This window comes from Schistocerca gregaria, chromosome 5, assembly GCF_023897955.1.
Source record: "Schistocerca gregaria isolate iqSchGreg1 chromosome 5, iqSchGreg1.2, whole genome shotgun sequence".
NCBI lineage: Eukaryota > Metazoa > Arthropoda > Insecta > Orthoptera > Acrididae > Schistocerca > Schistocerca gregaria.
In genome coordinates this window covers 8,037,197-8,050,657 of record NC_064924.1, presented here as the reverse complement: position 1 = coordinate 8,050,657, position 13,461 = coordinate 8,037,197, and the positions used below count along the sequence as shown (strand labels likewise).

The 13,461-nt window shown below is 44.3% G+C and overlaps 1 protein-coding gene across 1 annotated transcript in view; it reads left to right on the top strand.

Annotated features, from left to right (window-relative positions):
* Nucleotides 1-4,498: 4,498 nt before the first annotated feature.
* LOC126272027 (retinol-binding protein pinta-like) overlaps nucleotides 4,499-13,461 on the top strand; it is an 87,488-nt gene continuing 78,525 nt past the window's right edge. Inside the window, exons 1-2 of the mRNA XM_049974530.1 lie at nucleotides 4,499-4,556; nucleotides 9,933-10,093. Coding sequence (XP_049830487.1) covers nucleotides 9,943-10,093 — 151 coding nt within the window. The 5' untranslated portion in view covers nucleotides 4,499-4,556; nucleotides 9,933-9,942. The remainder of the gene's footprint in view (nucleotides 4,557-9,932; nucleotides 10,094-13,461) is intronic.

The window sequence follows — 13,461 nt, the reverse complement described above, 5'->3', positions numbered from 1 at the left end:
TCGTACGTGCATGGCGTCTCACATAAGATTCGTCGGGTGTATTTTCTCGGGTCTTCCATATTTTCAATTTCGTTTTTACTTTATGTACCTAGAGTCATTCGAAACAAATAGTGGTCATCACATTTTCAAGCGATGCTCAGTGTAGACGGAAACTAGCCGTTTGCTTCCCGTTACGAAGAGAATGCTTTTTCAGCGGAACTGTACGTAAGCATTCGACCCAGCGGTAAATAATTACTGTAGTGCATTATTCGTGTTAGCGACGTATTAACATTCACAGTAAAACACGAAGAACAACGAATACGCCAGCAGTGACGTCATCGCTGAGGTATGCGCTCTTTTCTACCGCCAAGCATGCAGCATTTCTGAGACCCCCTGGATAGCTATTTATTCTTCGTGTTTTACTGTCCCTTTTAATACATAACGATAAGACGAATATCGTGCTAGTCTGATGTGTAAAAATAATTTTGTTTGTAACGAGAAACAATCCGACGCTTTCCGTCGACACAGATCTTGGCATGGAAGACGCGAACAGCACTATTTGTCTGGGCTGCCCGACGACACCCAGAAGACACGTACGGTATATGTGAGGTACTGTAAGAGAAAAAATGACGTGTCACGAAGTAATTAAGCAAATATGTGACAAGAAGATATTCGTAGGGATCTCGGCGAAAATACGAAGCCGTAAACTTCGGCATCAGATTGATAGTTTTGGACGTTGCAGCACAGTTTTACCGCATTGCTGGCAAGGACACTAAATAGGAGACGTATCGATACCAGGGTAATAAAGTCTTTGCGAAATCCGTCCGGGTACTCAGATAGACAGCAACTAAACCCCGCAGAGGGTCGCATGTGGAGTATACGGATATGTCAACATCTGAGACAGGACGTGTAGTTGGGATCAAAGAAGCCGGTTGGAGCAATCGGCAAATCGCTCGACATTTGAATAGGAGCAATACCTCTATTCGATAATGTACTCAGGAATGGCTGAACCATGGCCGAACACAGCGTCAAGAAGGAACTAGTCAATCTAGAGAGACGACAGAACAGAATGACCGAGCTGTCATCTGAGGGGCACTCAGAGCCCCTGATTCATCAGTATCATCGATCCGACGTGAAACTGTCGTGGTTGGCAGGAGAGCGAACACCGTGTTACTAGAGGAGACCGAATTGCACGCGTTTTAGCTCACGCAGGCTGGCGTGAGGTCTGGAACAGGACAAGAGAATTAGAATTTAGAAAAAACGGACGTAGCTGGTGGAATACTTAACTTTAATCCATTAATGATGAACGTCGGTCTTGACAGTACATGATTCACAATATCAATAGTAACTGATAATGGTGCGTTGCTAGGTCGTAGCAAATGACGTAGCTGAAGGCTATGATAAACTATCGTCTCGGCAAATGACAACGTAAGTAGGCAGTGAACCATCGCTGGCAAAGTCGGCTGTACAACTGGGGCGACTGCTAGGGAGTCTCTCTAGACCTGCCGTGTGTCGGCGCTCGGTCTGCAATCACTGATAGTGGCGACACGCGGGTCCGACGTATACTACCGGACGGCGGCCGATTTAAAGGCTACCACCTAGCAAGTGTGGCGTCTGGCGGTCACACCACAGCAACAGGTGTTTCATTGACCATGAGGACCATAGGCGGCTCATAGAGAGCAGGCTGAACCCACGGCTCCCCTTGCGCCGATTTCCAGTGGCCTCACTACACCAACAAGACCATTTGCAATGATGACAGGTGCGTTCGTAGAATCTCATTGAATGCATTAGAGTTATCTTCATAGACAAGTTCTGCTTCGAACTGAGCACCGACGACGACAGAAGATGTGTCTGGAGGCGCACTGGACAGCGGTGGGACACCAACCTGACTGTTGCCCACCACACAGCCTTAACGACTGGGAGTGATGGTCTTCGACGCCACTTCATTTCATAGCTAGACCCCTTGGCTTCTCATCCGTGCCATCCTTACAGCACTGTGATGCGCCGACTTATCCTATGCTCTATTTTGTTGCCCTTCACGGCAAGCCATCCTTCTACCTTGACCATCAATGTCTACAGATCTGTGCAGAACTCAGAACACTTGGAAGCATTATGGTTAGGCCCCTCCAACCAGCTCGGAATTTTGACAACCTAATGCTCCAGTTGACATAACTTGGCACGATATACCTCAGGAAGAAACCTTACAACTTTTTGTATAAAGGGCAAAGGTGGACCAATGAGTTGTTGACTAGCTGAGTTTGTGAATCTCTTTCTCTTGAATATGGACTAATTTTTCTGAAATTGTAATCATTTGTTTGTCTGTACATATACATTACATCTACCTATTTCCGCCCCATTCGGAGAATTTATTCGTTATGAGTTTTTTTATCTTAGTGTGTTTTTTTTAACAATGTATCAAATAAATGTGCTGCAAATGGTCAGCTCTGCTTACATCTTGCAAGAAAGACTGGCAGCCTTTACCACTTCTGTTAGCCCCTCGAAATCAGAGAGAATCTCTTCTGATTCAAAGTTACAAACATCATTGGTCCGACGTGACCAACCACCTGCAGTTGGCTGCAACCTGTGTTCTTCATGGGAGGACCCTTTCCACATCTCGAATGACTCCAAACGGTATGCATGTGGAGTGGACACTGGTTTTCTTTCCCTTCTTGGCAGCCATGTCCCTAAAGGGCCCCATAACGCGCCTAACGTTGGAGTTCCCAACTACCAACTATCCCACCCTCTGTGATTGCCCGATCTTTCAGGCTCAGTGGTTTCCTCTGAAATAGGAAAGCGACGTCATCTGGATCAGCGACAGTGTCAGCCACACACAGCACCTGGAATCTGTTTGTCAGACGAACTGGGCAGGCCTTACGTGAGGCCGCCTGAGAAGTCTTTCTCCACCTGCTTCGTCCCAGGGCGACCTCCCACTCGACCACAGGTGAGGGGTCGACCTCAGTGCGAGCAGTAAATGGGTTGGGCACCGGTGAGGAGCGATCGGAGGACTCTGACGTGCTGGACGTCCGTTGGATCCCCACGGTTGGCCCACAACAGTGGTGCCCATCCACTGCAGCCTCAAGCTGTGTAACCGAAGTCATCACAGCCTGTAGCTGAGAGCGAAGTGACACCAACTCGGCTCGCATCCGCACACAACAATCGCAGTCCCTGTCCATACAAAAGACCGTGAAAATCTAAACTATGCAGATAAACGGATTATCGGCACGCGCTGCGAAACTCTACTGTAGACTCTGACAAAAACGCAGGAGCTGTGTCTAATAATACGCAGATATTCCAGAACCGAACTACCGAAACAATCAGGTGAAACTAAATAATTATCCCCTGATAAGGAACTTGTAATATGTCACAAAATCGGTTTACTTTCCGACGCAAACGGAAACGCGAGAACTGTAGCTATTAGATGTTAAATCTACACGCAGAAAGTCAACAAACTAAACTATTAAAACACGCAGATAATATAATTGAATTCGCTCCTGATTAGGAACTCGTAAAAGTCACAAAAGCGGTTAGTTCCCTCACCACAGGTGAGGGGTCGACCTCAGTGCGAGCAGTAAATGGGTTGGGCACCAGTGAGGAGCGATCGGAGGACTCTGACGTGCTGGACGTCCGTTGGATCCCCACGGTTGGCCCACAACAGTGGTGCCCATCCACTGCAGCCTCAAGCTGTGTAACCGAAGTCATCACAGCCTGTAGCTGAGAGCGAAGTGACACCAACTCGGCTCGCATCCGCACACAACAATCGCAGTCCCTGTCCATACAAAAGACCGTGAAAATCTAAACTATACAGATAAACGGATTATCGGCACGCGCTGCGAAACTCTACTGTAGACTCTGACAAAAACGCAGGAGCTGTGTCTAATAATACGCAGATATTCCAGAACCGAACTACCGAAACAATCAGGTGAAACTAAATAATTATCCCCTGATAAGGAACTTGTAATATGTCACAAAATCGGTTTACTTTCCGACGCAAACGGAAACGCGAGAACTGTAGCTATTAGATGTTAAATCTACACGCAGAAAGTCAACAAACTAAACTATTAAAACACGCAGATAATATAATTGAATTCGCTCCTGATTAGGAACTCGTAAAAGTCACAAAAGCGGTTAGTTCCCAGTTGCTGCGTCTGTCTCAGTCGGCTACTGCTGCCTGGCATAGCTTTCGCAATGTCTCTCGTAGTAATGATTACTTTGACGTTAATCACTTTATTGGGGGTGTAGAGTATTACCACAGTCTTTTTGAGATTTGTGTAAGAACAAATAGATTCAAATAGAACTTAACTGTACATTCCTCGTATCGCCCTCAGCTACGGCTCATCTGAGAATGACGAATTTTATGACAAAGTCGCTTACAGCGCTGCGGGAAGAACAGAAAACAAAAACTGATGAACGAAACCTGTCCAGCAACACGCAGCTGTGCAAATATTGTAGCGGGACCTTGTCCTTTCTCCCGTAGTTTACACAGTGTTTAGTGTGAGTCCACGACCACTCCTCGACGCTCATACCGCCTTCTGACAGCGATCAGAACGCTACGACGCTCATACGAGGAACACTGTCAGGTAAACTTTCTTTACTTGTATCACTAACACATTGTGTTACATGCACAGGGTGAGTCTAACGATTGCCACCTAGAATAACTCCCTAAACTATGATAGAAGCTGTAAAGTTTGTGGGACAAGTGTTTCATGGGACAATGGGGGTTATAATAAGACGTTGGTTTTTAGTTGCTAGGTGGAGATACGTCAGAGACATGATGGTCAAGTTTGTTTTTAACATGGGATGCTATAGTTTGTTACTTATTTTCTGATAGCGGCTGTTGTTGTTGTTGTGGTCTTCAGTCCTGAGACTGGTTTGATGCAGCTCTCTATGCCACTCTATCCTGTACAAGCTTCTTCATCTCCCAGTACCTACTGCAGCCTACATCCTTCTGAATCTGCTTAGTGTATTCATCTCTTGGTCTCCCTCTACGATTTTTACCCTCCACGCTGCCCTCCAGTACTAAATTGGTGATCCCTTGATGCCGCAGAACATATCCTACCAACCGATCCCTTCTTCTAGTCAAGTTGTGCCACAAACTCCTCTTCTCCCCAATTCTATTAAAAACCTCATCATTAGTTATGTGATCAACACATCTAATCTTCAGCATTCTTCTGTAGCACCACATTTCGAAAGCTTCTGTTCTCTTCTTGTCAAAACTATTTACCGTCAATGTTTCACTTCCATACATGGCTACTCCATACAAATACTTTCAGAAACGACTCCCTCACACTTAAATCAATACTCGATGTTAACAAATTTCTCTTCTTCAGAAACGCTTTCCTTGTCATTGCCAGTCTACATTTTATATCCTCTCTACTTCGACCACCATCAGTTATTTTGCTCCCCAAATAGCAAAACTCTTTTACTACTTTGTCTCATTTCCTATTCTAATTCCCTCAGCATCACCCGACATAAATCGACTACACACAATTATCCTCGTTTTGCTTTTATTGATGTTCATCTTATACCCTCCTTTCAAGACACTGTCCATTCCGTTCAACTGCTTTTCCAAGTCCTTTGCTGTCTCTGACAGAATTACAATGTCATCGGCGAAGCTCAAAGTTTTTATTTCTTCTCCATGGATTTTAAAACCTACTCCGAACTTTTCTTTTGTTTCCTTTACTGGTTGCTCAATACACAGATTGAGTAGCATTGGGGAGAGGCTACAACGCTGTCTCACTGCCTTCCCAACCGCAGCTTCCCTTTCATGTTCCTCGACTCTTATAACATCCATCTGATTTCTGTACAAATTGTGAAGAGCCTTTCGCTGCCTGTATTTTACCCCTGCCACCTTTAGAATTTGAAAGAGAGTATTCCAGTCAACATTGTCAAAAGCTTTCTCTAAGTCTACAAAAGCTATAAATATAGGTTAGGGTCAGTATTGCTTCACGTGTTTCAACATTTTTACGGAATCCAAGCTGATCTTCTCTGAGGTCGGATTCTACCAGTTTTTCCATTCCTCTGTAAAGAATTCGCGTTAGTATTTTGCACCTGTGACATATTAAACTGATAGTTCGGTCATTTTTACATCTGTCAACACCTGCTTTCTTTGGGAGTGGAATTATTATATTCTTCTTGAAGTCTGAGGGAATTGCGCCTGTCTCATACATTTTGCTCACCAGATGGTAGAGTTTTGTCAAGACTGGCTCTCTCGAGGCTGTCAGTAGTTATGGCGTGTAACAGTAAGGTCTTTGAGGGTCAACGAAGGTCACAAAGGTGGAATGAACGACCATTTACAGAACGTGTTCAGAGTGATGACCATTGGTATCAATGCAGCGCTGCAATCTTCTTATCATGAATTGAATGGTATTCTTTACCGCTTCGGCACTTATCGAAGCACATGCTCTGACAATTCTATCTTGTACATCGTGCAAATAGTAAATATTCGCCGAATACGGCGTACCCATCTAACGTCCCATTGGCATGTAAACACCATTCGACAGTTTCGCAATACAACGCTAATAGGAACGGTAAGACTAGTATTGTCGAATCCAGCGAATGTGAATTCCTTCGAAGAACAATTCGATATGTTTCTCATTTACGGAGAATGCCAACAAAATTCAGTGAGAGCTAGAGACTTATAGGCTGAAAGATATAATCAACGCACTCACCCTACATATCGTACAGTTAAATACGTGTATGATAAATTGAGACCAACTGGATCTTTAACACATCGGCAACATATCCGGCAAAGGAAAGTTACTAACGAGAAAACGGAGATTGGTGCTCTTGCCACTGTGGTTCGAGATCCTTGCGTCAAAGCGCAAGGGAATCTGGCATAAGCGAGAGTAATGTTGTTCGTTTTCTGCACTGCCATAAATATCATCCTTACCATATTAGTCTCTACCAAGAATTAACTGGTACGGATTGTATGCGTCGCATTGAATTCTGCCAATGGGCTCAACTTCAGATTCATAGGGATGACAAATTTAGAAATTTGATTTGATTTACTGAAGAGGGTGCATTCACAAACCATGGAAATGTTAATTTGCATAACATGCGTTATTGGGCAACTGAAAATCCATGTTGGCTGCGGCAAGTTGCATACCAAAAACCTTGGTCGGTGAATGTATGGTGTGGGATTGTGGAGGACAGAATTATAGGCCCCTATTTCATCGAAGGAAATCTTAATGTTAGGAAGTAGACCACATTCTTGCAAGAAACATGAGGTCAGTTATTGGAAGAAATACCTTTAGGAACAAGGAACAGAATGTGGTATCAACACTATGAGTGTCAGGCACATTTTTCGCTGATTGCTAGAAATGAGTTGCAGCGACATTTGCCAAATCGTTGGATTGGACGCGGAGGTCAGTTATTGGAAGAAATACCTTTAGGAACAAGGAACAGAATGTGGTATCAACACTATGAGTGTCAGGCACATTTTTCGCTGATTGCTAGAAATGAGTTGCAGCGACATTTGCCAAATCGTTGGATTGGACGCGGAGGTCAGTTATTGGAAGAAATACCTTTAGGAACAAGGAACAGAATGTGGTATCAACACTATGAGTGTCAGGCACATTTTTCGCTGATTGCTAGAAATGAGTTGCAGCGACATTTGCCAAATCGTTGGATTGGACGCGGAGGTCAGTTATTGGAAGAAATACCTTTAGGAACAAGGAACAGAATGTGGTATCAACACTATGAGTATCAGGCACATTTTTCGCTGATTGCTAGAAATGAGTTGCAGCGACATTTGCCAAATCGTTGGATTGGACGCGGAGGTCAGTTACCGCGGAGGTCACTTACTTAACTGTATTAGATAACCACAGTGGAAGTGTCCAGCTGCCGGCTCTGAGCTAGTACACTCGTGTGCTAAACTTACGGATGAAAGTGGCTTTCAATGATCTGTCACTGCCAAATAACGTAGCTCGTGTAACTAAAAGAAATACGCAATGAGATGAACAGAAATGAAACTTTAAGTCGCATGGGCGTACCGACCACCAAGTCTTAGAATCCGGTACATTACTGTTCAACGTTACTGTGACTCTGTACTCCGTCCCCATGTCGCCTTTCCAGGCGCGCATTCGACCCTGAATTCCTTTTTGTGGATGACAATGCGCGGCACCATCGAAGTGAGCGAGAGTAGGAGCTTTTGGAAGGAGATGATATTCGTCTTATGGGCCGACCTGGCAGTTCCCTCTTCTTAAATTCCTCCGAGCGTGAGTGTGATGCGTTTTGGGGGGGGGGGGGGGGGGAAGGTACCTTCCGGCAGTTGTCAACCACGCAGGTGGACCAATGGAGTAAATCGCGGTGAATTCAGTGTAATTATTGTCTATGAAGAAAGGTGTCATTTCTGTTCGTCTCACTGGGTATTTATTTCAGTTACTTTCTCTTCTGCACTGTACTGTAGCAGTTATTTCTATGTACTGTTAAGTTTCATCGAGCTGTGTTACGTGGCAGCAGCACCTCAGATGAGACTCACATTCGTCCTTGTGTTTTGCACATGAGTGTGGTATCCTCATTGCCACCACGGAATTTCTGCTTATCTGCCCACCCTTGGCACCAACAGCTTGCGACATCTTCTCCTTTCCTTTCATCTACATCATATTTTGCACCAACTTTTACATCAAGAAATCAAAATAAAACCATGTTCAGCGTGCATCAAATAAAAGTGGTCCGAAGAACAGTTTTAGGGTACAAAGAAATTTACTAACCTGACAGTAGCAGATGCTGAAAGTGACCACCGTTCACCTCATGGCACTTCTCTGCCTCGGTCAACAAGTTGACGAAGACGGATCGAAGCTGGACTACTAGAATTGCTGCCATCTCATCCGAAATGTTCTGCTGCAGTTCTTGAAGATTGTGAGAGTTGTTGCAATATACCTTAGACTTGAGGGCTTCCCACACAAAGTAATCGCACATTGCCAGATCAGATGACCTTGATGGCCAGGAAGTGCCTCTACCAGATTGATTCCATCAGCCGTGAGGATGGTGTAAATGTGCTCCAACGTACAGTCAGCTCTATGGGCAGTTGCTCCAGTCTGTTGAGTCGGTCTTTTCCTCCTCCTTTAATGCTACCACAAATTGTTTCAAAATGTCTGAGCCACTTTTATTTGCCCCCCCCCCCCACTCTAGATACTTAATTCACATACAGAGTAATTCCTTGATGCTACAGAGTTTTAGGAATGATGGGGAAGGGTAGGTGCGTGAATCTGAAGTAAGAAATACTCGTCCAGAAGCGACTGCGTCGAAATTTATAACGGGTAATAGTTCTTATATCCCTCACAATGGATTACATGTACCGGTACCGTTGTTGCTAAGACAGTAGTGTCGGCAACCTTCACAGGCGGTAAGAAGGACTAAACAAACCAAAATGTCCAATAAACATTGGCTCTAAAATGCATAGCTTAAGAGCTATGGGGACGTGTTCAGTAGAAGACATGTTTGACAGTGACCGTAATGGACAGGTCTTCATAGCTCCTAAGGTAGGCATTCTAGAGCTCTAGTTTACTAGATATTTCTTTCTTGTTTTGGTCCATACTACCACGCCTGAAAGTTACCTACGCATCAGTCTTCGGAACATAAGTACCGGTGCATGTATTCCACTATAGAGGTTACACAACGATTTTTGCTTATAATTTTCGACTCGGTATTTCCGCATCAGGGCCCCTTATATGAAATTAATTCATTTAACCCTTCTCCATCATCGCTAAAAGTTTGTAACAACATCACGGAATCACGCTGTATGTATCCTTATCCACATACAGTTCATTGCTAAATACGTTTGAGTGAAATCTTTTCTCGTGACACGCACAACGCAAATTTTGGCGCGTTACATGTTTCTGAGCGGCAAATGTATTTCTCACAAGCCGTAAAATGCTGTGTAGACTGCGAGAACTCTGAGAACCCTTTGGAGTGCTCACATTCTGGCAGGGTGCTCTTGTTTCTGCTTACAGAATACCGGCAATGAGTGACAGCTACAGCTTCGTCTCTCCGACGCATGAGCAGATGGAAATCATCAGACAGCAACTGGGGACAGACGAAGAAGACATCAAGAGGACCATCGCGTCTCTGAGAGCCTGGCTCAAGACGCAACCGCATCTGCCCGAGGAGATAGGTCAATCAGATTTCTGACTATTCTACATTACACTTCCTAATTCACCAACACTAATTTCGAATTTAGAGTTGATTCCTCAGACTACTACTGCGTTCTTCAATTTCTAATATATTGTTTCCAAATAATGGTGTTACAGTAGTGAAGTAATCAATCCAGTCTTGGTGCGGCGAATCTGCTTACACAGGATGACGCAGCTGCCCCTACCGATGCTGTTTTATGCAACCCGCAATTCTGTATCTGGCCATCAAAAATCCCGCGCGAGATTATCGTATTCTCTCACTCGCTACATGCAAGTTATTAGCCCTACATGAAAAAACGATCACAGTCCTTCTATAGGAAATTTAATGTAGTTAAGTTTCGTATTGAGACACGTTTTCGCTGGAGGCCACGGTTTTCAAGTTATTCAAGAAAAACTTGACTTTCAAACACACTTTCCCCCACTCACTCATCCCTCTCTAGTCCGAATTTCTGTAATGCTGTTCATGACACTCCTTCGCACCACTGTGCAAAAATTTGCGAATTCACGAACTACTCCCGACATTAGATCTTTTTTTTTGTCTCTATTGATTGAGCTACCAGCATAGTCAGCTATTTTGTTAACACTTAAACGTGCTTGTAAACGTTACGCTAAAACTAATTACGTTAGCAATTCGATCCAAACTTTACAAGCACTATAGTTTCGTAGTCAGTGGGCATGACAAATACAACGATGAAATTGCTTATTTTGTGCCGTTAAATGTCTCAAAAGTGTTGGATAAAATTTAAACAGATGTAAAGTTTATAATTTTATAATGTTCGACTAAGCCTCTAGCGTAATAAGGCCAGTCGAGACTAAAGATGCTCGATTGTCGGGAAAATACTGGTGAAATCGCATATTTTTGTACAGTGGTAGAAGGGAATGTCGTGAACAACACACTAGAAATACTGACCGGTGGGAGCTGAATGTAGGAGTGGGGGTATATCTGAAGCTCACTTCTTTAATAACTCGAAAACTACGACCTCTAACGAGAGCATATCCCAGTACAAAATTTTACTACGTCTAATTCCCTCCAGTTCACTTCTTCTGTAGAACTAATAGCAAGTGCGTAGCGAGCGAAAGTGCATGAAAACTTCGTGCGCGATGTTTTAAGGCCAGATAAAACATTGCAGGTAACATAAAACATCGGTAGGGACAGATGAATCACCCTGTATGCGTCCTTTAAGATGGCTACAATGTACACTTTTTTATGTACACTGACCTGATATAGGCATGCATATTGAAATACAGAGATATGTAGACAGGGTATATAAGACAAGTTTCTGGCGCGGTTGCTATATCGTTTACTGCTGCCACAATGGCAGGTTATCACAATTTAAGTGAGTTTGCACAAGCGGTGTGACATAGCATCTCCGTCGACTATTTCACGAGTGTACCGCGAACATCAGGAATCCGGATATCTCCAACATCGCTGCGGCCGGAAAAAGATCCTTAAAGGACGAGACCTACGACAACTGAATCGTTATTCAAGAAAAACGTGACAGAAGTGCAACACTTCCGCAAGTTGCTGCAAATTTCAGTGCTGGGACATCAACAAGTGTTAGCGTTCCAAACATTCAACGAAACATCATCGATATGGGTTTTCGGAACCGAAGGTTCTCTCGTGTACGCTTGATGACTGCACGACACAAAGCTTTACGCCTTGCCTGTGCCAGTCAACACTGACATTGGTCTGTTGATGATTGGAAACATGTTGCCTGGTCGGACGAGTCTCGTTTCAAACTGAGTCGATTGGATGCACATGTAGGGGTATGGAACAACCTCATACCATGGACACTGGTTGTCAGCAGGGGACTGATAAAGCTGGTAGAGGCTGTGTAATGGTGTGGGGCGTGTGAATCTGGAGTGATATGAGATCCCTGATACGTCTAGATACTCCTGTGACAGGTGATACGTACGTAAGCATCATGTCCATACTCAGTAGCTCGGTAAGGGCTTTTGTTAAAGTTTCAAGAACATACCTTCACCGAAGAGTCAAGCAGTATATTGCTCCCTTCTACGTATATCTCAGGAAGAGACCATGAGGATAAAATCAGAGAGATTAGAGCCCACACAGAAGTATACCGACAATCCTTCTTGCCACGTACAATACGAGACTGGAATAGAAGGGAGAACCGATAGAGGTACTCAGGGTACCCTCCACCACACACCGTCAGGTGGCTTGCGGAGTATGGATGTAGCTGTAGATGTACCAGACAACCAAAGAAAACCTCTCCGAAAACTTAGACAGAACAGGAAAATGGAAATATTTTTCAGTAATTCTGAGACAATATGTCCCAAACGAAAATTGTTTATCTATGTACACAGTAACATGGATCAATCTCTGACCACGTGAAGTGTACTTGTGACGCGGTCATGTATTACGGGTGTGTTGTGGTTGGCAGGAGAGCCAACACCGTGTTACTAGAGGAGGCCGAAAGGCACGCGATTTAGGTCATGCAGGCTGGCGTGAGGTCTGGAACAGGACTAGGAAATTAGCATTTAGAAAAACGGACGTAGCTGGTGGAATACTTAACTTTAATCCATTAATGGTGAACGTCGGTCTTGACAGTACATGATTCACAATATCAATAGTAAATGATAATGGCGCGTTGCTAGGTCGTAGCAAATAACGTAGCTGAAGGCTATGCTAACTATCGTCTTGGCAAATGAGAGCGTAGAAGTCAGTGAACCATCGCTAGCAAAGTCGGCTGTACAACTGAGGCGAGCACTAGGAAGTCTCTCTAAACTAGACCTGCCGTGTGGCGGCGCTCGGTCTGCAATCACTGATAGTGGCGACACGCGGGTCCGACGTATACTACCGGACCGCGGCCGATTTAAAGGCTACCACCTAGCAAGTGTGGTGTCTGGCGGTGATTTGATGCACAAACTTCTTGTTATGTCACCTGTCTGCAAAAGGCTCATTCACTCCACCTGCAGGCTGAGATCCTCTAAACAGGGCAGCTGATTTCCGCGATGGCTTCCAGCATTAGCACTGATTTCTTATATGAGTTTCAGTGTCGATCCACTATGTCAAAGGTTCTCCATAACCTCAAGATAATGTAACTAATAAAATCTAAAGTTTCTCTGAGTCAAAGTGCGGACACCACAGTATAGCAGGTGGTTGTAATTAAGGTGCAGCTACTGAAAGAGTTCCATTGTGGGCAGCGAAGGGTGGTAGATGTCCTAATGCCTTACTGTGGAACTGATTTGCCCGGGAAAAAAATAGTCCAATTTTGGCCATCAGTTGCAAATCGGCGCTGTGAATGCACGAAAGACATACAGAACTGTATCCATATGTCATGGATTGGGAAGTACCAAAGATGTGTTACATGCCACGCATGTGGAAAAT